Source organism: Miscanthus floridulus, chromosome 19 (genome assembly GCF_019320115.1).
Source record: "Miscanthus floridulus cultivar M001 chromosome 19, ASM1932011v1, whole genome shotgun sequence".
NCBI lineage: Eukaryota > Viridiplantae > Streptophyta > Magnoliopsida > Poales > Poaceae > Miscanthus > Miscanthus floridulus.
This window is the reverse complement of record NC_089598.1, coordinates 9,064,718-9,090,556: the sequence shown is the minus strand read 5'-3', so window position 1 is coordinate 9,090,556 and position 25,839 is coordinate 9,064,718. Positions and strand designations below refer to the sequence as shown.

Sequence of the window (25,839 nt, the reverse complement as noted above, 5' to 3'; positions counted from 1 at the left end):
TATGGTGTAATTGGCACATCTTGATATTTCAAAAATAGGTCGGTGTTGCATCTCCCTCTTCATTTTCTGCTGCCTCGCGGTGTCTTCTCTCGGCGCCAGTTGGGCATTCGCCGCCCCTCCCTCTTCTTGGTGACGTTCGGGGCGGCGTTGACCCCACGTGGGCACGCGAAAACGGTGCAAGAAACAGACGGTAGATGCGGGCATCCGAACGTTCGGGCGCTACCAAGCCTGATTTACAAAGTGATATGTACTCATAAATTTGTTGTTATTCACCCTGTTCGCTGATGCTGAAATTTGGCTTATGCTAAGATATTGTGAGAAAAATACTGTTATATTGCTAAAAAGTAGTTCGGAATAAGCTCAAACCAACGGGCCAATTATTTATGTAACCATTGTTGTGCTAGCCATTGATCCGCCATGAAGAGATAGATATGAGGTAATAATACTAGCCATGGATCCCATGAAGAGGATAGATATGAAATCAAGAATCGAGAAGAAACAAAAAAAAAGGAGAAAAATAAAAAAAAGGAATTTTCCAAAGAAAATATGTGAGAAAAAAACCGGCCCAGGAGATGGCCCGTGCGCTGACGCTGATCCCCCCTTCCGACACGACAACCCCTTCCGCTGAATCCTCCTGCCGTCCGCTGCATTCCTCCGCTCCTCGTGCATTCTTGTCTGTCTCGCTCGCCCCCCTCTCGCTCTCCGACGACTGGTGGGCAGCCGCCGCCGCCCTAAGCCAGGCGCTGAGGCTTCGGTTGGTCTCTCCGCCGGCCACGAGCACGCACCAGGTACTCCCACCCTTCCTCTTCCCTTCACGCTGCGCGAAGCTGAGCGCCGAAACCCTAACCTCAAGCTATTTAGCTATTTGATTGACAAGCCTCCGAGCTTCGAAGTTTTTGCAAAAATTATTGGGTGCCTTTACTAGATCCGCCCCTGGCTCCGTGGTTATCTTTGAATTGCTGCTGTTGTTAGCTTGATTGCGTAGTATTTGTTTTTCATACTAATCTGAAGGACTTGGAACAGGCCTGTAGAGGGCAAACTGGACTGACTTTATCCTGTGTTAATCTTTCAATAGATAGAGGAGCTATTTTGTTCTGGGAGCCACCGGAAAGCGGCCTTGGTTACAATCTATTTTATCTGTAACAACTAACAGATAGCATTTCACGACATTCACATGGCACTGATCCATTTCTGTCTGTATTGATTTTTGTAGCACTGAATGTAATGATTTGTATTTTTCTCTTCTGAATGCAATGAAACCACTGTTATAGTGTCAGAGTCCTCTGTACCTTTTTTCTGGAAGTAGTTTGATCTAAAATGTAGGATATCTTCAATTGTGTCTAGTTGGAAAGTATGCTTAAAACGAAATAACAAAAATCTGATATATTAATTATGTGTGTGCATAACAAAACTTGATGCAGCTAATGTGTAGTATAATTAAGATCTAGATTACTCATCATTGTTGAATTTCTATGTTTGCATCAGACCGGTGTCTGAATTTACCCATGATTTGTTTAGTATATATATATATGTTACTACCCCCATCCCGAAAAGAACATCACTCTACCTTCGTCTTAAGTCAAACTTATTTTAAGTTTGAGCAAGCTTATAGAGAAGATTATCAACATTTATGATACCGAATAGGTACATCATGAAACTATATTTCGTGATGAATCTAATGATGCTTGTTTAGTGATATAAATATTGATATTCTTTTATATAAATTGTCCAACCTGAGATTGTTTGACTTAGGACAAAACTAGAATGTCATTCTCTTTGGGACGGAGGGAGTACTAATTTATTGCACCTAACATTCTGTGTATATGTTTACGTGTTTGTGTACGGACTGGCAAGTATTTCTTATTTACCTGTTGTTTAATGTGTTGATTTTTTAAGGCAATTTTCCTTGCTGGAAAGGAAGGACAATCAGAGCCAGAACTTTCTTCATAAACCTGAATAAAGGACATGCGATGTATGTTACCCCTCCTCATCTTATTTGCATCTTAGGTATTTATATCACTTCACAAACCATAATACACGATGTCATTAATAATGCTTATATATGTGCAGTAAGGAATACAGACAGGGCACCACGTAGCTCAGGTCGTCTCAATAATGTTGCTTCATGGATCTCTGAAATTAAAGACACATCTAATGTGGCCGTAAGAAAGAAAAGGGGGAGAAGAGCACCTCCATCTGCTAAAAGATTGCGTGATAAAAGGGTGGATAAGGCGATTGAAAGTGATGGTGCTGTTGACAGTGACAGCGATGATACAGATGGACAGGTTGGCAAGGGTCAGCCTAGTGCACACATTGAGGAACATGTTGATGGGAGAACTGGTGATGACTTAGCAAAAGCAGGCCACTCAGGTAATTCTTCCGATGGTCCATCCTCAGCTTCAGAAGAACAGGACCATTCAACAAACTCTAAAGACAAGCTCCAAAAAGCTAGCTCTCAAAACACAAAGAAGGTTTTTGGAAACTCAACAAACAGCAAGCAAGGTGCATCTCATTTGGAACAGGAAGGTGCAAATGAAGATGGGTCTCATGTGCAAGTCACTGCTGTGTACAAGGATATTGATAAAGAAAGTTCTCAAAAGATTAGGGATGATGTGAGTTTCTTGCTCTTTGTTCTGGTGTTTTTCGTTTTATATATGATTACATATATTGCCTGTATGAAGAATGCCAATCTTTATTATTGAGAAGTTAATATGCATCTTGAAGTGATTTATTTGCATTTATGTGAACATATGATGCATCAGAATGAACCCTCAGTTTGTATTAACCACTGAGTTTGTTGTAAATGGTCTGTATCGAGCAGGCATCCGATGCACAAGTGGATACAACTTCATCTGACGATAAAAGTTCAGAAGAAGTTGAAGATGTGAGTGAGAACCTTAAATTTCTGTTTTTTATGGTTTGCTTGACCTCAATTGGTTGCATTTCGATTGGGTTGCCTTTTTCTTCTTGCATTGGATAATGCCCTTAGTTTTGAATCGCCTGAACTGTGTAACCTGTTTCAAAACATAGGTGAAGGTGTGTGACATATGTGGAGATATTGGTGAGGAGGAGAAGCTCGCTGTCTGTAGCAGATGCAATGACGGCGCAGAGCACACGTAAGGACTCTTTGCTGCATTACTTTCTTTTTTCTGTACTAATGTTCAGTTGCATTTGATGGATTGCATACGCTAAAGTTGCCCATTTACTGTTTTATGGTTTTTAATTGCTGACTGTAAGCTGATGGCACAATTAGCATACCAGAACACTAATATGTCTACACATATATTATCTTTGTCTATACACCTGTCAGGGAACTCTTTTGAGCACTTGTTTTCATTATGTCTTCTCAGATATTGCATGTGGGAATGAGTATGTTTTAATATCTCTTTGCTTCAGGTATTGCATGATGGTAATGATGGAAGAAGTTCCAGATGGTGACTGGTTGTGCGAAGACTGCCAAACTGCGGTAGAATCTGAAAAGGAGAATAGACTAGAAAAATCTCAGGTGAAGGTTGACACTTCAAAAGAGCTGTCCTTTGAAGGGGAGATTAACAAACCTGCCATTGCTGCAAAGAGCAGAAGTTCTTCTGACTGTGAACTGAAGGCTGAGAATATAGAAAACAAAGAGTCAGATACCACAAATGAGGGAAATGATACGGTCAAAACCAGGACGGAAGAAGATGCTGCTATGACATCCTCAATTAGAGATACTATTCCTGAAACTGGTGGCTTGTACATGGGGGCTGACTCCAGAAAGAGACTGCAACCATCACGCGAGATATTCGTGTCTGATGCTGACAAAGGAAAGCAACCTAGCCATCAAGTGGCAACTTCATTGGCGGTTAATGCTCTGAAGAATCAGGCACCACAGTCTCGTGGTAAATTGTTAATCTATTTTTCAGATTTGAACTCTCTACACAAAATCCTCAATGTTCAATTTATGGTACTTTTAGGGCTTGCCCTAGTGGCATGCAATAAAATGAAACTGTACTAAGCAAGGTTTAATGCAGGTCAACTTTCCAAATCCACTTCTTTCAACAACTCAAAGGTTCCAAAAGTGAAACAGCTATTGAATGAAGTTCCTCAGAAGCCGAAAATTTGGAAGGAGTCTTGGTCTTCTCTTATCAGTAAAAAGGAAGGGCCAATCAGCATGACTACTAAGTCAGCGACCTTCAAAAAGCCTAAGCCTTGTGAGCCAGCAAACAAGGCAAAGTCTTCCATCTTGTCACCTGCCGAGGAGCCAAGGGCGACGAATCAGTTGGTGAGCCAAAATGTAACAAATGGTCAGTGTTCTTCTATATTGGGGCCTCCCTCTGCCACAGCATCAATGGTTGCCCCTGTTCTAAAAACTGATACCACAGCTCAGCTCCTCTCTACAAGAAATAACACGGCTGACTCAAATAATTTAGGTGCTGTTCATGTACAGGGTGGTAAAAATTCTCTTGGTAAATTTCCTTTCCCCCCCTTCCCCTTGCATGTCATTTTCCTTATGACACAGTTGATATATTTTCCTTATTGAGTAACTCTAATTTGTTTGTTCAGGAAACAGTGAGCTAAAGAAGCCTCCTTTAGCAAAAGTGCCCGGAAGTATGATGCTATCTAATGCTGAAAAATCCTCAGGTGGGATTCTTGGTTCCGGTGCTCATAGAAAAGTGATTCAAAATTCAGATCCTTCACACAGGGATACTAAAATAAAGGACCAAACTGGCTTCAGACAGGGTGCTGCTAGCAGCAATCGGACAATCCGTTGCCAAAGATGTAATGAAGCGGGCCATTCTGCACAATCTTGTGGATTTGAAAAACTTCACTTGTCTTCAGTAAAACCTTTGAGTGAGCAAAACTTGAAAGATGCATCTGCCAAAAGAAATAAGACATCCGAAACTAGTACACTGGCATTTAGTGAAAAAGCTTCTTCCAGAGAAGAGAATCAATCAGAGCATATCGTAAAATGTGGTACTTACCAGAATCTGATAAATGGGCCTAAAGATGTGTTACCTGCCCCATTCAGCCATGTGAAGAAGCCCTCATTATCACCTCGAGCTAATGTGCAGGATATGGGATATATTTTGTCCATCCCTGGGAGTGGAGTAGATTATAGCAAGCTGAAGTTCAAAGATAATCATCCATCTCTATCTGCCACAGTAGGAACCTCTGCTGATAATGGTTGCATTATGCCAAATGATCATAGGAATGAACCTGCTCAAGGTTTTTCAGCTGGTGATGAACCAATGACTTCAACTGTCCCTGAGCTGGACTGGATATGGCAGTATGAGTATTCTTTCCTTTCCATCGCATAGTGAAATTATTAATTTACTTTACATTTTAAATGACTTCACAAGTTACTAGACATTCCATTGCCAGTCTGCCATCAATTATGAAGCTACTTTATCGATAATGCTTTTGCATGTTTTGTGTTTTGTGATGTTATGTGTGCTTTGTGGTTCATCCCAGTTTTTCTGGACCTGATTATCACTCAGCCTGTATTATTTGGTAGCAATTATAATATTTCCTCGATGTGTTTATTATATATGCATTTTAAACTTTTGTTTTATTTCAACAGAGGTGGTTTTGAGCTGCAGAGGACCGGAAGATCACCGGAGCTGTGTGATGGTTTCCAAGCCCACTTATCATGTTCTGCTTCGCAGTTAGTGCTGGATGTGGTTAAGAAATTCCCTTCTAAAGTCCAGCTTGAGGAAGTTCCTCGGCAGAATTCATGGCCGACACAATTTCAGGAAAATGGTCCAACTTATGACAACATAGGTCTTTTTTTCTTTGCTAGAGATGTTCAGAGGTGCGTTGTTTGCAGTTTTTCCCCTGATTCATATTTGCTTCATTCATATGTTGTTTTTAATTTGAAATTCTAACACTTCTATCTTTTGCAGCTATGAAAATCACTACAGTAAATTAGTTGAAAATATGCTGAAGAATGATTTAGTTCTCAGAGGAAGTGTTGGTACTGTTGAGTTGCTTATATTCCCTTCCAATATCCTGTCAAAGAACTTCCAAAGTAAGAACCCTTCAGCTAGTTGAAGTGTCATATTATCTCATGCTAGGTTTTAATTTGATTCACCGTATTCTTATTCTGTCTCAGGGTGGAATATGTTCTACTTTCTATGGGGTCTATTCAGAGATAGCAAAAAAGATTCCTCTAACCTCCCATCTTATGTATCCACAAGAAGACTAGAACCAAATTTTAATGATGATTCCCGGCCCATGGATTGGAGTACATCTGCTTTGTCATCTACTCACTCATTCTCACAAAACAGGAGTGGTTTTGCCGAACTGGGCCCCAATTTGGTAAAGCGCTTGCTTTTTAAACATTTTCTCTACATTAGTTGTGTTTAAGTTACCATTTTTTCCCCTCACATAGAGTATGTAGGAGAGCTGTGTATCAGTGCATTACGAGAAAAACGTAGAATAACGCATGCTACACTACCTTACACCTTTAGTAAGTTATACATACGTGGCACTCAAACATTAAGTTGACCATAGATCCTAAAGTTTATGTTACTATGAGCTTTCTAGAAAATTCCCTAGTCACTGATTCAGCCTATGGGCGACCTGCCAATATGCAAAATTTCCCTACACAACTTGAGAGTTTCGGATGCCAGCTTGACAACTGGCATTCTGTCACCTTGTTTTACAGCATCATTTAGAAGATGCCGCGTATCAGTATCTGAATGTAACGTTTTGTTATGGATATGCAGAAACCTGATTATCCAGAACACCAAGATAAAATGAGGGACACTTTTGGTGGTAATGTTAGTGAAAGAGATTTTGATGTGAACATGGTGCCAGTTACTTGTTCTGTCTCCTTAACCCATCTTCAGGAAGGTAACTAACATTGTTCCCAATCATGTTAGTAAGTAGGAGTTAATTTATTTATCACCCATGTTTTTTCTAATTTTTTTACTTGTTTGGTTAAAGAATCTGGCAAGGTGAGCACAACCATCAACCTTAATGACGCAGACAACCTTATGGATATAGACCATGTAAATACCTGTGAGGTTAGCACAGGTGCACTGGATCGTTCACATGCATCAGGTGGTGCAAGTAAAAGAAGTTTTGAGATGGCCAAAGCAGCTGATGAAGTCGATGAAGAACCTGAGCATAAGAAAATTAAATTGGATAATGTAGTGTCTATGAACTCTGGTTCATGCGAGAATGCCTACAATGGAAGGTTATCATCTAAGGTGCATCCCCTTTCAGCTTCCTCTTTGAATGATGGCACTAGCAATAAACTGATGGCTGGAAGCTCAAGCAGTGATGGAAAGTGCGTGTTTCCACTTGATCTAAATGCAGTGGATGATGAGAACATCATAAATATTCCGTCTTCAGATGATGAAGAGTTACCAGACCCTGTTCCATTACAGGTTGGAAAGCAGACCAAGGGAGATTTATCCCTCTCGCTTGCATTTCCGTCAGGGAAGGAACTAGGTAGCAAACCACAATTCGAGCCACAGAGACACTTGCCTGAGAGGAGCAATAGGAATAATACATCATCCATTTGGGGCCAACAGTGATGGCAAGTTGCCCTTGCATTCCTGATGTCTTTTGCTCGGAGACAAATCGTTGAGGCCCCTGTCCACCACAAAATGAACCACCCAGAGGATCATTGTCCTGAAACAGATGCACTTGCAATTTTGCCTTGTCTGCAGTGTTAACCATAAATGGTTGGCGTCACATCCATCCGGATTCAAAGCTGCAACGAGCTCCAATGCTCGGACCGTGGGGATTTGGTTCAGAATGAGCGAGCTGGTCCTCCAGAATTTAGAGCCTGATATTAGTGGTTAAAAACATAAAAAAAGAAATCTGCATTGTAAATCGCATGTGCATTTTTGCCCTTTGCTTAGGTCCGACAATTAGATGGTACCAAGCTCGAGAGAATTGCTGGTGTTCGATTGATATTGATAAGACTGTTGGTCGTTTTTGTTCATTTATTTCTTTATAATCCATGAATTTTCTGTAAAATTTGCACTAACCCGTCTAGCACTACACTGGATTAGCCAAATACCCTAACTCCGCATTTCACTATCCATGGCTGTTCATCAACAAATTAAGGAACTTGTAATGGGTATATCTCTGAAGGAGCTCTGCTTAGCAATGTAGTGGTAGGCTGATCTGTGCATTTCTATCTAGATTTTGTCGATTGATTTCACGTCTGTCTGTGCTGCAGCGGAGTGTTACACAATTCCCCCATCCGTTAGATCGAACCTATGGCTTGTATTAAAAAGGGGATTTTTAACTTTTTGTCATTTTTATCTATGGTACTCCTCCGTTTGCCATCTTTATACGCGTCTCTACACATTTGCCATTGTAAACAGTAATTATTTTACGTTTTTGTCATTTTTGCTGAAGTGGCATGCCAGATGGGCACACCATGGGCACGCCAGCGTGGCAGGGAGCCTGGCAAGGTCTACAAAGCATGCAAAATGACTTATGTACCTGGCTGTTTCTCTCCCTCCAATCGTTGACGCGTGGGCTTCATATGTCAGCTTCGTCTTCAACCCTCCACCATCACCCGCTCAGCATCGGCGGCGGCACGTACAGCGCCATCCCGTCCTCGACGGTGGCCCCACCGGGCACCGCGCAGCTGGCCACGTCCGTCTCCATCATCAGGCGGTGCCGGCACCACCGGCTGTAGGTGCTGCGCCGGAGCCTTGCCCGTCAGCGCCTCCAGGACAAGCACGCCGAAGCTGTACACGTCGGCCTCCTGCGACAGCCGCTTGTTGTCCGCCTGCTCCGGAGGAGGACGCCGCCGGGTTGGTTGGCACCACGGACGGAGATGAAGACGAAGACGAAGCAGGCGGCGTCAGGGCGGGCTCCCGCGGCAGGAACGAGCAGGGCGGCAGCGGCGGCCGCCGCCACGTCGACGACAACACCTGATGACGGAGACGGACGTGGCCAGCTGCGCGGTGCCCGGTGGGGCCGCCGTCGAGGACGGGATGGCGCTGTACGTGCCGCCGCCGATGCTGAGCGGGTGATGGCGGGGGTTAACGACGAAGCTGACACATGGGCCCACGCGTCAGCAATTGGAGGGAGAGAAGCAGCGGGTGATGGCATGCTTTGTAGGCCTTCCCAGGCTCCCTGCCACGCTGGCGTGCCCATCTGACGTGCCACCTCAGCAAAAATGACAAAAACATAGAAGAATTACTGTTTACGATGGCAAATGTGTAGGAGCACGTATAAAAATAACAAACGGAGGAGTGCCATCAATAAAGATGGCAAAAAGTAAAAAATCTCATTAAAAAAAGTTCTCAATGTGACGGATAGCCTCGTGAAGCTTTCCTTCTTATGCCTAAGATTTGTTATTAGTATAATACTCATGTTCTAAATTATAAAGACGTTTTAGCTTTTTTAAATATATATACTCTACTCGTCCATAAAAGAATGTAATTTTCGCTTTTCGAGAAGTCAAACAGTTTAGACTTTTTGATTAAATTTATATAAAAAATGCAAACATTTATGATACAAATTAAGTATCATTAGATTTGTTATAGGATATATTTTTATAATAAATTTATTTGGAAGCATAAATGCTAATAATATTTGCTATAAACTTGGTTAAATTTAAGATTTTTTTGACCGCCACGTATCCCATAATTGCATTCGGATGAAGGTAGTACTTTTTACTATACACTTAGATATGCACTATGTCTAGATATATAATAGAATAATATATCTAGAAAAACCAAAATGTCTTGTAATTTGAAACAGAGAGAGTATTTTTGACACACTGAGTCTGGAGGGTTTCAGATAGTCCAATTGGTTCCTCGTATTAATATTGTATTGCATGAAAGGTTATGCTGGATATGTTATAAGTGTAATTGGTTCCCAACAAGTGGATAGGCTGAGCCATGGATTGCAGAGTAGGTGCAAAATTCGGACTGAGCCATGGGTTGCAAAGTGATTGCAGGAGGGAGGGTGCACAATGAAGACGCTGTAGAGTGGTGCAAGAGGGAAGGTGCATAGTGAATATGCAGAATTTAGCTGGGACGGTGCTAGTCTGTATATGAGCTTGTGTAGGTAGCTAAACAAGGGTGAATTGCATTATAGGGGCCTAAATTTTGTGTAGACAACCAATTAGACCATAAATAGATACTCTATATTGAATCTGGACATTCGGTATTTGTAGTGTACCTATATCTTATCTGAGTACTCAAAGTTCAATATATGATGTCGTTGTGAATTATTTTTTTACTAGAAAATATGTCCGCGTGTTGCATTAGAAAAATCCCATTTTGTATCCGTTCATGTTGGGAGAGAAAATAAATAATTTTATTTATACATAGCCAGAAACCCGCCAGCGATCTCACATGATATATTTTTCTAAAAAAAAAGATAAGATAGATCTCTGACATAATATATTTTTCCGAAAAAGACAAGATTCTTTTTTTTTTGAATCAAAGACTCGCAATACATGCCATACAAAAACACTGGGCATATTTGCTTCTACTAAGGCAAGGATTGCCTTGCTTCGCTGGCAAGGGCGCCGCTAGCCTCACCTTAACTTGCTGGCTAGAGCCAGCCAAATTGGCTTTCCCGTGGCAATAAGGTATTTCTTGCCAACACAAGTCCCAGGATAAGTTAGTTTTTTTTCATCGGGTATATTAATTACGCTACTGCTACTGCTAAGATGTTCAGAAGGCCGCCATTCACTGTCGCATGCGCCATTCATCTAAAAAAACAAAATCAACTCCAGCATGCCTCGCTTCGCTCCCGCCCTTACCCCTTCTGCGCTCCTCATTCCCTGTAGTAGCGCAGCAACGCCTGGCTTCCTCCCCCACCAGGAGCCCCCAACGTCCGCAGATCCGGCGCCCCTCTCCCTCACCTCGGGCGAGATCCATGGAACAGGAGCGAGACCCACTCGCCTCCGACGAGATTCATGGAGGTGGCACGATGGTGTTGCAGGGGAGTGGGTGGCTCTCCTCCACCCCGGCACGGCGCCCTTCCCACCCCGGCGGCGCCCTCTTTCACCCCGGCGACCGAGCTCCCTACCCCGGTGGCCATGGCGCTCCTCGTCCCCATCCCCTCACCATTGCCACCGAGATAAGCCCGGTACTGGTGGCGGTGGTGCTCGTGTGCACCGCCGCTCACCGCCGGCTCTGACCCTGACGGCTGGAATCGACCAGCCCAGGCTTCCCCTCTCCTATGTTGCTAATGTATGTTTCATGTGTTTCAGTCATTTCAAAGTTATGTTGCAGTTTTTTTTATGAATGTTGCAAAAGTAGATCAGGGATGTTGCACATGTTGCACGTGTTTTAGAAGCATGTTGCAAGCGTTTGTTCAAGATGTTTCATTTGTTTCCAGACATATATCGCAATCATTTTTTATCTGGATGTTGCATATGTTTTCACACATATGTTGCAACAGTATGTTCCAAATGTTTCAGCCGTTTCAGTCTTATGCTACAGTAAGTGTTTTTTCATGTTGCAATTTTTTTATCTAGATGTTGCATATATTTCACACACATGTTGCAAGTGTATGTCCTAAATATTTTATCTGTTTCAAATGTATGTTGCATTCGAGTGTTTCATGTTGCAAGTGCAGACCGCCGACGTTGGTGTCTATGAGGGTGGGCAGGGCCAAGCCGCGGCCACCGACGCGTGGAGGAGGCGCAGGCTGCTGCCGGCGGTGTGGGGCGGAGGCATAGGCCATGCGGTGCTGTTGTGAAAGAGGCGGGGGCGAGTCTTCCGGGCGGCCTAAAAGAAACGGGCGCCACGCCTGTGTGAAAGAGGCGGGGGCAAATCATCCGAGCAGCGTGGACAACGGATCTAAAGTGAGCGGTTCTGATGCGAGCACGGGAAACAGAGCTGATGCGTGAATCCGAGCGGACGGGGTGGAGCAGCCGCAGGCGTCTGGACGGACACATGCGTCCAGACGTCCGGGCGCTAGTGCTACCGTACACTAACATCTTAAAAAACGATGTAAGAAGGATTACAAGTCCTCGAAAAGCTCGACAACGACAGCGCCAAGATCAAGGAGAAACTCAGGTGACGACCCAGGTTGCTCGGAAACCTGCGAGACGCTGGTTGCGGAAGGGCCTCGCTGCCTTGAGCTAGTGAGATTTGGGTGGGCTTCCAACTCCTGTATGAAAAAGTATCTCCGACGACCAAAGATGTGGAGTCCCGTGGTTGACGACCGAGCGTTGCTTAGCCAAAGACGATGTTTGCGACGAAAAACTGAAAAAGGACCTACACCAAATAAACTCAGCACGGTCCTTGGATCTCTGTGATGCTCATTTGGGCATGAGAGTTGAAACTTCTTGCAGGAGGCATCTATGCTTGTATTACAAGGTGACGTGGGCCCTTGCATGTGGATTCCCTGACTGCATGCAACACCAGCATGGCGGGCACGCAAGCAAGACACTAGAGGACGTGAAATTTCCGAGCCTGGAGTCCACAACACGTTAGCCTTCCTGCACCGGCCCTGAAAATTAGCCCTGAGAGTGTCACTACTACCGTGAAGATTTTCAAGAGGTGACTTTGGATTGTCGAAGGTGGTTACGGCGTCCATTTGCACCCACAGCCCACTATATACATCCGCCCCTGTATCCCACGCTGCTCGCTCGCTCCTCTATCCCGCGCCGTCACGCGCCCCACCTGCGCCGCTCGCTCCTCTCCCCACCCACCGCGCGCCCCAATCGCGCCTCGCTTCGGCCGTGCGCCCCGCCGTTCGCTTCCTCTCGTAGCGCGCGCCGCCTACCAGGCTGAGCCAAGGCCGGTGCTGGATGGTGCTGGTGCTCACGCGCCGCCGCTCGTCGTCGGATCCCACCCCAATGATTGGAATCGACCGGCTCCAGCCTTCCCCTCCCCTACGTTGCAAATGTATGTTTGAAGTGTTTTAAATGTTTCAGAGGTATGTTGTAATTATTACATATGGATGTTGCACAGGTAGATCGGGATGTTGCACATGTTGCATATTTTTGCAAGTGTTTTTAGTCTTATGTTGCAAGCGTTTTGAAAAAATGTTTTCAGACGTATGTTGCAACAAATGTTTTATCTGGATATTTCATATGTTTCACACACATCTTGTAACTGTTTTACCTGGATGTTGTATATGTTTCACACACATGTCGCAAGTGTTTTATTTAGATGTTGCATATGTTTCACACATATGTTGCAACCGTTTTCAAATGTTTCATTTGTGTCTGACGTATGTTGCATCCAAGTGTTTCATGCTGCAAGTGTTTCACGGGGGCACAGTGAGTGATGGGTGCACGGCCCAGGCACCGGGGCATGGGGCATGGAAGAGCTGGGGGCCGGCGGATGCGACGCTGCGAGTTAGGGGTCGGCTCGCGAGTCCCGCCCACGCGAAGAGAGAGAGGAGGGCGTCTGAGGGAAGGAAGGAGCCGGGTGCAGCGACGAGGCATGGTGCGTGTCCGAGGCGAGGTGGATGGGAGCGGGCTGTGCGGCCGTCCATCCGGACGCGAGGAGTGGCGGGCGCAGGTCGCCAGCAGTCCCAATGGGCGTGGGCCCCCAGTGGGTGCGTGAAAAGTAGGCACGGGTGACGGGTGGGGGGCCGGAGTGCAGGCGCGCCCCGGGGAAACAAATCGGCCTGGTACCTTATGGTCCGGATCAATATCCGATGAGACGTCCGGGCGCCAGCAGTTTCGTAAACATTAATAGAGGTAAGCACTTCTCTCTGCGTGCCCTCCTCAATTAAAGGAGGCGCGCAGGGCACTATTGCTTCAGTCTCCGTTAATGTAGGTGTCTGTCTTCCAAAATCTTTTTAGTATTAGTGTACGCCGCTAGTCTTGGGACTTCTCTCCTTCGAATTCATGTCCATGGACTCCAATGAGATAATGATGGCGAGCACGACTAAACCCTAGGGCCTAGAGGCCGTGAAGATGCACAACAAAACTGTGCAAGCTGGTAGCCGCAGCCCGAACATATGCCGGATCACCACCCACACGATTGGAAAGTCCATACGTGTCTTCGATGGTCTTCTCTCGTCCCATTAAGACCTTGTTGTTGCATCATGCTCGTGCCGTGCCGTTTCCTTCGTACGTTGAAAACATCATATGCATGACGTCCACATGCAAAAGATGTGGATTCGTATCTTACATTAATTTAGGAATCCATTTTAGTTGGTAGCTGGAATTTATTTTTTTAATAATGCAGCTTCAGTTTTTTTTTTAAAAAAAAAGATGAGGACAGGCCCACACTAATCAACTGTCGTTGGAAGTGAAATTCACATGCGGCCCATGCATTTCGTTTCAGACACATGGAAACATCACTGTTTGCAGTGGCTCTATATATCACACTGCAGATAGGTTCCCATGACAGGAGCGAGTGAAAGCAGCTATAAAATCAAACCGAACAATTTTTCTAATTTTACATGCGGCAGGGGCAGGCGCCAAAAAGCTCCCTTGCTGCTGTACTGTAGCAGCGGTAGGTGTAGGCACCGAAAGGCTCCCATGCCACACTGTAACCACAAACAGGGGCAGACACCAAAGTCAGTCTGCTGTCACATCTAGTCACTGTAGCGGCCTAGTAGCCTGGCATATCTGTGTACTATGATTAGATGAGTAGAGTTATATATATAGCTTCCCACCGCAACTCAGTATAGAGAGAGAGTTCAGTTTTGCCATCTCCTCTGCAGAGCTCCGGCCAACGCTGGTGCTTGTGCTGTGTGTGCTCTCTGTTCTCTCTTCCTCTTCTACCTCAAGCTGCAGTGTATGTGCAAGAACGCCGGTGAGCGGTCGGCTCACTCGAACGGGAGATCCAAGGCCAAAAAGTGGTATCAGAACCGTACAAGCGTCGTCGCTAGACTAACCGCGGCGCTGTTGTGGGTGCCTAGCTATGACAGGAGGTTGTCGTGCGCACGGTGAGGGAGATCAGCGGCACCAGTTGGCCGACGCTAACTCGCACCAACTATGGCGAGTGGGCGGTGACTATGAAGGTCAAGCTCAGAGCCCGACGGCTCTGGAATGCCATTGACAAGGGCATCGACAACGAAGAAGACAACATGTCAGCGTTGAAAGCTATCCTCACTGCTGTGCCAGCGAAATACAGGGAGTCGTTGGGGGCGAAGAACTCTGCTAAGGAGACGTAGGAGGCCATTGCAGCAATGTGCGTTGGCTCCGACCGTGCAAAGAAGGTGACGACCAGCTGCTGAAGCAGGAGTACGCCAACCTCAAGTTTAAGGATGGTGAGTCGGTGGAGGACTTCTCCCTCCGCCTGCAGTCGCTCATCAGCAAGCTGAGGAGCCATGACATCACCATCGACGAAGAAGAGGCGGTCTCTAAGTACCTCCACTCCGTGCCGGTGAAGTACATCAAGATCGCTCTGTCCATATAGACGATGCTGGACTTGTCCACCCTCACCATTGAGGATGTGACAGGCCGTCTGTGGGCGGTGGATGAGCGCATGGAGCAGGCCTTAGCAACGATGGACAGCGGCAAGCTACTGCTGACAGAGGAGGAGTGGGCTGCCTGGATGAAGCAGAAGAAGTCCGGGGAAGCCTCCTCCAGCCGCGGTGGCGATGGCAAGCGCCGCGGCATGGCTTCTTCGGAGAAGAAGAAGAAGGTTGACCCCAACGCCTGCCGGCACTGCGGGAAGACGGGTAATTGGGCAAAGGAGTGCTCAAATCACAAGCAGGAGAAGAAGGCTAAGGCTCATTTAGCGTAGGCTGACGAGGATGATGAGGCCACTCTCCTGATGACGACGTTCTGTGCACTGCACGACGTTGAGGCCAAGGAGAAGGGAGAGGTGATGACGGTGGAAGGGCAGGGCACGGCTCTGAAGGCTGTCAACCTCCACGAAAACTGCGCGCCCAAGTCCACCTTGGACGTGTGGACGGTGAGCAGGAGCAGCGGTGGTACCTGGACTCCGGCGCCAGCAACCACATGACGGGCTCATAGGAAGCCTTCTCTGAGCTCGACGGCAATGTGACCGGCACGGTGAAGTTCGGTGACGGCTCAAGAGTGGCGATCCGAGGGCGCGACACCATCATCTTCAGATTCCAGAACGGCGAGCACCGCGTGCTGACGGATGTATATTCATCCCGCAGCTGCATTCAAGCATCATTAGCATTGGCCAGCTGGATGAGCACGGCAGCGAGGTACTGATCAAGGATGGCGTCCTCAGGATCAGGGACCAGGAGCATGGCTTCTTGCCAAGGTGAAGAGGTCCCGGAACCGATTATACCTGCTCAACTTGAAGGTGGAGTAGCCGGTGTGCCTGGCAGCACGGCACACCGAGGAGCCGTGGCTGTGGCATGCCCGATTCGGCCATCTCAGCTTCGACGCGCTCGATCGGCTGGAGAAGATGGTCCGAGGGCTGCCCCATATCAAGCACGCAGGCGAGCTGTGTGACAGCTGCCTGGCCAGGAAGCAGAGGAGGCTGCCGTTCCCAAAGACGACCAAGTATCGCACGGCGGACGCCCTCGAGCTCGTCCACGACGATCTCCACGGGCCAATCACGTCAACCACAAACAGTGTGGTCGGTGGTACTTTCTTCTGCTTGTGGATGATTGCAGTCACTATATGTGGTTGCAACTCCTGACGAGGAAGGATGAGGTGGCTGAGGCGATCAAGAGGTTCCAGGCGCGGGTGGAGGTAGAGTCCGGAAAGAAGCTGCGCATGCTGCGGACTAATCGAGGCGACGAATTGACTTCGGTGCAGTTTGTTGCGTACTGCGCAGATCAGGGTGTGGTGCGACACCACACCGCGCCATACTTGTCACAACTGAATGGCGTGGTGGAGCGGTGGAACTAGACGGTGGTCGGCATGGCTTGATCCATGATAAATGCCAAAAGCATGTCGGAAAAGTTATAGGATAAAGCGGTGACCACTGCGGTGGACTTGTGTTGTATCTCATTCATTCATACAGAGCAAGTGGAGCTCGATTCCAAACCAGAGTCAATGTCCGATGGAGCATCTACATCTGTAGTACTGAAGCAGTCATCATCAACCGGCAGTAACCATTGCTTCTTTCCATGCCTAGAATCTCTAGAGATATATCATTGCGGTGGCTTGACAGAGGTTGCCGTGTCAGGAGAGGTCCCATCACTGGAAAAACTCGAAATTTGGTCTTGCGAGAGCCTGAAATCTTGGTTAAGTTGGCGAATTTTTTTTTTGAGAAAGGGTACTGTAACACTTTCGTTGTTATTTGGCAATTAGTGTCCAATCATAGTTTAATTAGGCTTAAAAGATTCGTCTCGTGAATTTCGTCTAAACTGTGTAATTAGTTTTATTTTTTATTTATATTTAATGTTTCATGCATGCGTCCAAAGATTCGATGTGATGGAGAATCTTGAAAAATTTTGGAAACTAAACATGCACTTGCCGAATGGGCCTGCTCATCAAGCATACTCATCTCTTAGAGTTCTTAAGATTAAACGCTGTAGTGGTATAAAGCAGCTTCCACCGAGCCTACAGCAACGTACGTCTGGATCACCTCGAGGAGAAAACTCTAGACCCCCATCTTCTTCAAGGTAATCTCTACTTAATTTCTTGGTTTCATTTTAACTAATTTAATATAAATGGCCAGGAGCTCGATTGTTATTATTCTAGTATTAGTTATCACAAGACGTGACGGGATTTACAGATAAATAAAAACCTTAAAATAATGAAGTGTGCAGAACATCTATTCAACCATGTACAGAAGATCTAGTGAGCCATGAAGTGCACGCATTGATACACAGATGGGTAAATACGTACGTACATGCAAAGTTTAAGAATCAACACGCCGGCCACATTAATATTTATATAGATATCTTTGGAGTTAAATGCACCAGCAGCCCTCGAATTTGTAAGTGTGTGCCACTTAGATTTATGAACTTTGAAAATGCATTTCTGAATTCCTAAACTTGTTATGTGATGCGCCACATGCCCATGTCAGTCATGTAGACATTTTTTTTTTTTTGCTGATGTTGCATGCTAGCTTGGCATATATTTTTTCATTTAAACCCTCGCTTTTATTTTTCTCAAAAAATAGACCCTTTTCTACTCTCTCATCCCCACGGCAGTGGCATGTCGATGCACACCGACGGCTGCCGAGCCGTCTCGCCGGCCTCTACGTCCTCCGGCATACACGCCGCATCAATGAGGCCACATGCCGCACGAGGCGCATGCGGCTGGCGTCGCCACCGTCGTGGGCAGCGCAGGAGCCGCCGCTCAATCTGCCGCGCACTATGAGAGACGCAGCCAGCGGGGCTGAACACTATACCACTGCGACTGCGCCGTCGAGGGCGCAGGCCTTGACAATACTGACTCTAGATCGTTAACTGGTGCTAACGAGGCCGGACGGCAGCGGAAGAGGCTAATGGTGCGAGTAGCTAGGACGAAGGAGTCGCGCCACGTACGACCACACACCCTATCCTCGTGAGCTCCATCTCTGGTAAATATAATGCCACTCTCGGCGCCACTGCTAGTGGCCGCATGCATGCATGCCGCGGAGCGCGGCGTGACTCGCGTGAACCCCGGTGGCCTGCGCGGCGTATGTGCCGGCCAGCCGGGCGGGCGGCCGGGCGTCTGCAGTGTGCAGTGCAGGCACAGAGTGTACCGTATGCGTTGCGTGCCGCAGCAAGCTAAGCAGCCAGACGGGAACAGCGTTCTTGCGGCCCGGCCCTTTTCATTCTCGTCCCCGGGTTTTGTTTCGCTGACGACTATGGCTACAGCTACTACCAGTACGTACGTTACAGTTCCAACTTCAAACCTGGAACTGGAAGGATTGACTGCATGCAGGCGTTCCCGCACATGGAACGGCTCGTCGTCAAGGCCTGCGCCCTCGCCCGCGCGGTGGTGGTGTTCAGTCCCGCTGGCTGTGTCTCCCGGCGGTCAGCGGCATTTGGAGCGGCTCCGTGCGCTGCCCACGACGGTGGTGACGCCGCCAAACACATGTGCCCGCACGGTGTATGGCCTCGTTGACGCGGTGTGTATGACTGGAGGACGTAGGGGCCGGCGAGAGGGTGCGGGCGTTGCCGGCGTGTCCGCGTGTGGGCACCTGTTCCCCGCGGAGCGCACAGACATGGCGCTGCCGTGGGAGATAAGAGAGAGGAGGTAGGGTCTATTTTTTATGAGAAAAATAAAAGCAAGGGGCTAAATGAAAAAATACATGCCATGATAGCATGACACATCAGCAAAAAGTGACCACATGGCTGACATGAGCTTGCGGTGCATCACCAAACAAGTTTAGAGATCCAGAAATACATTTTCAAAGTTCATGGACCTACGTGGCACATGCTTACAAGTTCGAGGGCGCATAATGCATTTAACTCATATCTTTGTATATATATCATTTTTTGGTCCCTACATATACGAATTTAGGAGACTATAATAATAGTAATAATACTTGGACGGTGGACCATGGCACTTCACCAGCAATGTCTCTAATTCCACCTTCATTTACATGCATAAATAAATTCTAACATCATCTATGATCAGGGCTTACTGGGAGAATCGCATCATTAATGAATAAGCTGGGGTGCTTCATATCGAGGAGTCAGGACTAGATGAAAGTTGTAACCAAGGTTCGTACGTAATATCAGTATGCTTGATGACTGCCCTTATTCTTCTTGGAAGTTCCAGTGATGCTAGCTCTTAAAGCTGACTTCCTCGTAGGATTGTTTGCAGACTCTGTAAATGATTGGTCGTTCTTGCGGCAACCTTCCTGAAGCTAATTAATCTCCAGTGAAGTCGTCTGATTAAAGAATAAATTGCATAACCTTTCTTAGCGAGTAAAGTCGTCTGATTGAAGAATGTATTCTCCAGTAAAGCTAGTCTTGCAATAAAGTGCTCAAAGGTGAGAGGGCTAGTACTGCAAGGAAGGAGCTGATCTCACCTGTACATTAGGCAAGTAATTAAGCTAATACATGCTAATTCGTGAGGTTGAGTTAACGGACAGCCTTTGTGGGTTTGCAGCTGGCCATATATAACGCGCCTCACCTGCAAGCCTAGAATTAGCTCTCTTTTTTTATGCTGCGTGGTGGTCTCTGGTCTGGTACAGAAATATTAGATCTATCATTACGAAAAGGAAGTACACAGTAAAAAAACATCAGATGGAAGTGATGCATATATAACAGAATTATACTGCTTTTTTTTTGTCAAATTACATTACGATAGTGTGCATTCGATTATTTAAACCTCGCAAATTGTAATATGAAAGAACCAAGATCGATGCTCCCATCTGTCCTCGAGATGCGGTGTGCTACTACTCATTTAGCATGCCGACGCGTTGAAATTGCAGAGTTCACGTGCTCCCACATGGTTAGTCCCGTTGGTCAAGGGAGCTGTTTTAAGTGACCTAGCCATTTGTACAAGCAAACCATACTTCTATATCATATTGTTCTGGTCGATGCAACTAACCAAGCAGAGCCACTTGGCTGATACCAACTTAATAGAAAATCAGCGCACGCGTTACTGGTTACATCTTCCTCCAAAGCAGCTCCTCATCAGATCCACATCCACTCCCTTCACCACCCAGCAGCTGTGCTTCCTTGCACCCTGCACCCGTGTTCTGATCGAGCTCCAGGAGTTCCGATGGCGGAGGTACTGGCCACCATGGTGGTCGGGCCGCTGGTGTCCATGGTGAAGGAGAAGGCCTCCAGCTACCTCCTGGACCAGTACAAGGTCATGGAGGGCATGGAGGAGCAGCACAAGCTCCTCAAGCGCAAGCTGCCCGCCGTCCTGGACGTCATCACTGACGCCGAGGAGCAGGCAGCGAAAAACAGAGAGGGGGCGAAAGCTTGGCTTGAGGAACTCCGGACCGTGGCCTACAAGGCGAATGATGTCCTTGACGAGTTCAAGTACGAGGCACTCCGCCGCAAGGCAAAGGCAGAGGGGCACTACAAGGAGTTCGGTATGGATGTCATAAAGCTCTTCCCTTCTTACAATCGGTTTGACTTCCGTCGTAGGATGGCAAACAAGCTCCGTATGATTTTGCAAGAAATTGATGTCCTCATAGCAGAGATGAATACCTTTAGGTTCAAATTCAAACCACAGCCACCAATGTCCATGAAGTGGAGGCAGACAGATCCTAACATGCCAGACAATTATGTGAACATTGCAAGTGACTCAAGAGCAAAAGAGAAGAAGGAGATTGTTGATGCATTGCTTGGCCAAGGGGACAATGTGGGTCTCACGGTCCTTCCTGTAGTAGGAATGGGTGGGATGGGCAAGACCACATTAGCGCAGCTTGTTTACCATGACTCCGCCATTCAGAAGCACTTCCAGGTTCAGATCTGGGTGTGTGTGTCAGAAAACTTTGATGTGGATTCCTTGTTTGAAACAATAGTGAAAGAAGCTGAAAAGAATGGTTGTCAAATGACTGGTGGTTCAACAATGGAAAAGTTTAAAAGTGCAGTGAGTGGGAAGAAATATCTCCTTGTACTAGATGATGTATGGAACCGTGAGGGCAAGAAGTGGGATAAGTTGAGGTCCAACCTTCATCATGGTGCCCCCGGTAGCTCAGTTTTGACAACAACTCGTGATGAAAATATTGCTCGGTTCATGGGGACAATCGAAGCCCATAAGATCAAGCACTTGGAACAAAGCTACATAGAAAAAATTATCAAGAAAGAAGCATTTAGTGTGCAAGCACAAAAGCCTGATGATCAGCTACTCAATATGGTTGGTGATGTTGCGAAGAGATGTTCCGGTTCTCCTTTAGCTGCTACAGCATTGGGCTCTGTACTTCGTACTAAGAATACCGTGCAAGAATGGGAGGCGGTATTAAACCGAAGCACAGTTTGTGATGACGAAAATGGAATCTTACCAGTACTCAAGCTCAGTTACAATTGCTTGCCACCACATATGCGACAGTGCTTTGCCTTTTGTGCAATGTTTCCTAAGGATCATGTGATTGATGTGGAAATGCTGATCCAACTATGGATGGCTAATAGTTTTATCCCAGAGCAAAAAAGAGTGTGTCCCGAAGACATTGGTAAACAAATTTTCAATGAGCTAGCTCAAAGGTCATTTTTTCAGGAGGTGCAGCAAGACAAATTTAACAGACAAATTACTTGTAAAATCCATGACCTTATGCATGATGTTGCACAGGATTCAATGGGAAAAGAATGTGCTGCAATAGATACAAAACTGAGCCAAAGTGAGGATTTTCCATACTCCGCTCGCCATTTATTTCTATCAGTTGACATTGAAGAAAATGTTTTGAATGCTTCCATAGAGAAAGGGTCTCCAGCTATCCAGACACTAATATGTGATAGATCCGAAATAGCCGATGTGCAGAAATTATCAAAATATTTGAGGCCTATCCGAGCCTTAAAGGCACGGCAAGGTCCCTATCTAAAGCCGAAATATCTTCATCACCTAAGGTATCTTGATCTCTCAACAAGTGATATTGTAGCACTTCCTGAAGACATTACCATCCTGTATCATCTGCAAACATTGAACCTATCTTATTGTACACGTCTTGAACAACTTCCAAAGGCAATGAAGTATATGGCTGCCCTCCGTCACCTCTACACTCACGGATGTTATATGTTAACGAGCATGCCTGCAAACCTCGGACACCTCACTTGCCTGCAGACGCTTACATGCTTTGTATTAGGTACTGGCTCGGGTTGCAGTAACATGGAAGCGCTGAAGAACTTGGACCTTGGTGGCCAGCTGGAGCTAAGGAAGCTTGAAAATGCGACAGGAGCAGATGCAAAAGCAGCAAAACTTTGGGACAAGAAAAGGCTGGAAGAACTAACATTAAGATGGTCTGACGATAGTGAAAATGAGGCACATAAGGAGGTGCTGGAAGGCCTCCGACCTCATGATGGGCTAAAGGCTCTGAGGATGTATTGCTGCAGTAGCAGTGGTATTCCAACATGGATGCTTGAGCTGCAAGGCATGGTGGAGCTCGAGTTAGAACATTGCCAAAATCTCGAGAAGCTTCCTGCACTATGGCGGTTACCGTCCCTCCAGTTTCTTCACCTGAGAAACCTACAAAATTTACATTGCTTGTTCAGCGGTGGTGCCCCGTCCAAGTTTCACAAACTGAGGATGATGGCCTTGGAGAATATGCCAAAATTTACGATGTGGTGGGATAGGAATGAGGTGCAAGGAGAGGAGCAGATATTATTTCCTGAGGTTGAGAATCTAAGGATCGTGCGTTGTCGAAAGCTCTTAGCATTACCAAAAGCGTCGGTCATTAAAAAATCATCCGGTAGAGATGGCGCTGAGTGCCGCTCCCCGTTTCCAGCATTGAAGGGAATGTGGTTAACTCGTCTGAAGAAGTTTCACAGATGGGAGGCAACATTTCCTTCGCTTGAGCAACTAGAAGTTTTTGGTTGCCCAGAGTTGACTACTTTTCCTGAAGCACCGAAGCTAAGAAAAGTAATACTATCCCGCTGTAGAGAGCAAGCATGCCTACAGGCTGGTAGCAGATATATTACTTCATTGTCCAGTCTGGATGTATGGGAACCAAATAAAGAAGAAAATTCTGCCGAACTGGTGGTAGTACATGAGCATAAATCCCCCCTGGGAGATCTGTGCTTAAGAGGGTGTGACCTTTTCTTCTCTGGCTCGAGTGCACTGGCGCTATGGAAATGTTTTGGACAGCTAGAAACTTTGAAAATTGCTGAGTGCGATGCTCTAGTCTACTGGCCAGAGAAATTGTTCCAGGGCCTAGTATCCTTGAGGACGTTAGAGATTTGCAGGTGCAACAAACTGACAGGACTCACGGAAGATGAAGCTTCTCATGAGCAATCTGCTCTCGTACAACGGAGTGGAACCCTCGTGCCACATCTGGAGTCCCTAGCGATACGTGGCTGCGAATCTTTGGTACAGGTCCGAAACCTTTCGACATCTCTCAAGACGTTAATTATTCAGGGCTGCAACAGTCTCAAATCCATTGCATTCGGTGAGCAGCAGGACACGACGGGGCTGGAAACGTCATCATCATTGATTGCTGCAGGGTCGTCCTCGTCCAGCAATGAGGATGAATCCACGGTGTCTACAGCTGTAGTACTGAAGCCGGTGTCATCATCATCAGCCAGCAGTAATCATTGCTTCTTTCCACGCCTACAATCTCTAGTCATAATTGACTGCAGTGGCTTGACAGAGGTTGCCAACCTTCCTCCGTCCATCAAGACCTTGTATATTTCCGAATGCGGCAGTCTTGTTTCCGTGTCAGGAGAGGTCACGTCGCTGGAAGAACTCCAGATTCTTGACTGTGGATGCCTGCAATCCTTACCGAATGGACCTCATCAAGTATACTCATCTCTCAGAGTTCTTAGGATTACTCCATGTCCTGGTATAAAGCAGCTTCCACCGAGCCTACAGCAACGTCTGGATCACCTCGAGGAGAAAACTCTAGACCCCCATCTTCTTCGAGGTAATCTCTACTTAATTTCTTGGTTTCATTTTAGCTAATTTAATATAAATGGCCAGGAGCTCGATTGTTATTATTCTAGTATTAGTTATCACAAGACGTGACGTGATTTATAGATAAATAAAAAACCTTTAAATAATGAAGTGTGCAGAACATCTATTCAACCATGTACAGAAGATCTAGTGAGCCATGAAGTGCACGTATGGATACACAGATGGGTAAATACGTACGTACATGCAAAGTTTAAGAATCAACACGCCGGCCACATTAATATTTACATAGATATCTTTGTATATATGTCATTTTTTGGTCCCTACATATACGAATTTAGGAGACTATAATAATAGTAATAATACTTGGACGGTGGACCATGGCACTTCACCAGCAATGTCTCTAATTCCACATTCATTTACAGGGAGAATTGCAGCATTAATGAGTAAGCTGGAGTGCTTCAGATTGAGAAGTGAGGACTAGATGAAAGTTGCAACCAAGGTTCGTTATATCAACATGCTTAATGAATTCTCTTTTTTACTTTTGGAAATTCCAATGATGCTGACTTCCTCGTAGTATCGTTTCCAGAATCTGCAAATGATTGGTCGTTCTTGCGGCACCCTTTCTGAAGCAAATTAATCTCCGGTGAAGTCGTCTGATTGATGAATGTATTGCATAAACCTTTCTTAGTGAGTAAATAAAGTCGTCTGATTGGAGAATGTATTCTCCAGTAAAGCTAATCTTCCAATAAATAAAGTGCTCAAAGGTGAGAGGGCTACTACTGCAAGGAAGGAGCTGATCGCAGGCCCTGATCGAGTTTGAGCAGAGAGCAAGTCCTATAGACTGCAGGCTGAAGGCTAGCTCTCCACCATTTCTTGGACCTTCTGTTTTCCTGTTGAAATGAAATGTGTTTTCCTATAGACTGCAAGCTAATCTTCTAGCACAGTAGAAAAAAAACACAGGTAGCAGTTCAGTGATGTACTACTTTCCCTACATGACTACGTGACGAGGATAACTCCCAGGCAAGCTGCGAGTGCACTGTTTCAGTTCAGGGCAGCATCACAAATTAAAATCCAACTAACTACTGGACCTGGACTTGGGCTGCACACGCCCGCTTGAGGTCAATAACTAGGTGGTTCATTGTAGGATTGTTACCAGACTGCACATGATTGGTTGTTCTTGTGACTCACGGGAAAATGTATTGCATACCCTTTCTGAAGCTAATCTCCATAATTTCTTCTGATGCAAGAATGTATTGCATGCCCTTAGTTTCTTCTAAAGGTAATTTAGTTAGCACACAGAGCTCCAGGCTAGCTCTCCATTTCTTGGTCCTATTGTTTTCCTTTTGAAGTGTACTGCGTAATTTCTGAATAAGATAGCAGTCCCATCCCATAATGTATTATTTTCCTACATTGACTGCAGTGAGGTGTGTGTGTTGGGGGGGGGGGGGGGGGGGGGGGGGGGTGTTCAACAGCATATATAAAATCGTTGTCGTCCAGCAGACAACTATTTTAAGCTGAACTTGGTGTGCACTGACAAGTTCAGTTGAACATGATACTATTAG

The 25,839-nt window shown here is 46.1% G+C and overlaps 2 protein-coding genes across 3 annotated transcripts; both read left to right on the top strand.

Annotated features, from left to right (window-relative positions):
* The first annotated feature begins 630 nt into the window (after window positions 1-630).
* On the top strand, window positions 631-8,239 carry LOC136527370 (ASI1-immunoprecipitated protein 2-like). Its single transcript, XM_066520076.1, has 13 exons — window positions 631-788; window positions 1,897-1,972; window positions 2,071-2,612; window positions 2,822-2,884; window positions 3,031-3,116; window positions 3,397-3,878; window positions 4,011-4,445; window positions 4,543-5,266; window positions 5,561-5,791; window positions 5,883-6,007; window positions 6,092-6,297; window positions 6,708-6,834; window positions 6,928-8,239. Exons 2-13 carry the CDS (start codon window positions 1,966-1,968, stop codon window positions 7,521-7,523), a joined length of 3,624 nt encoding a protein of 1,207 aa, XP_066376173.1. The 5' UTR covers window positions 631-788; window positions 1,897-1,965; the 3' UTR covers window positions 7,524-8,239.
* A 12,092-nt stretch (window positions 8,240-20,331) lies between these two features.
* LOC136528157 (putative disease resistance protein RGA4) lies at window positions 20,332-25,116 on the top strand. Of its 2 annotated transcripts, none has more exons than XM_066521075.1 (3): window positions 20,332-24,287; window positions 24,700-24,776; window positions 24,864-25,116. In XM_066521075.1, exons 1-2 carry the CDS (start codon window positions 20,486-20,488, stop codon window positions 24,756-24,758), a joined length of 3,861 nt encoding a protein of 1,286 aa, XP_066377172.1. In that variant the 5' UTR covers window positions 20,332-20,485; the 3' UTR covers window positions 24,759-24,776; window positions 24,864-25,116. The 2 variants fall into 2 exon arrangements, with proteins under 2 accessions (XP_066377172.1, XP_066377171.1); XM_066521074.1 differs by having other exon boundaries at window positions 24,852-25,116.
* The last annotated feature ends 723 nt before the right edge of the window (window positions 25,117-25,839 follow it).

Excerpts from the sequence above, each read along its gene's own strand:
- LOC136527370 (XM_066520076.1), top strand. Across the intron at positions 3,879-4,010 it reads TCAGGCACCACAGTCTCGTG|GTCAACTTTCCAAATCCACT; the intron begins GTAAATTGTTAA and ends GGTTTAATGCAG. Across the intron at positions 6,008-6,091 it reads CCTGTCAAAGAACTTCCAAA|GGTGGAATATGTTCTACTTT; the intron begins GTAAGAACCCTT and ends ATTCTGTCTCAG.
- LOC136528157 (XM_066521075.1), top strand. The coding sequence starts at position 20,486 with ATGGCGGAGGTACTGGCCACCATGGTGGTCGGGCCGCTGGTGTCCATG. Across the intron at positions 24,288-24,699 it reads AGACCCCCATCTTCTTCGAG|GGAGAATTGCAGCATTAATG; the intron begins GTAATCTCTACT and ends ATTCATTTACAG.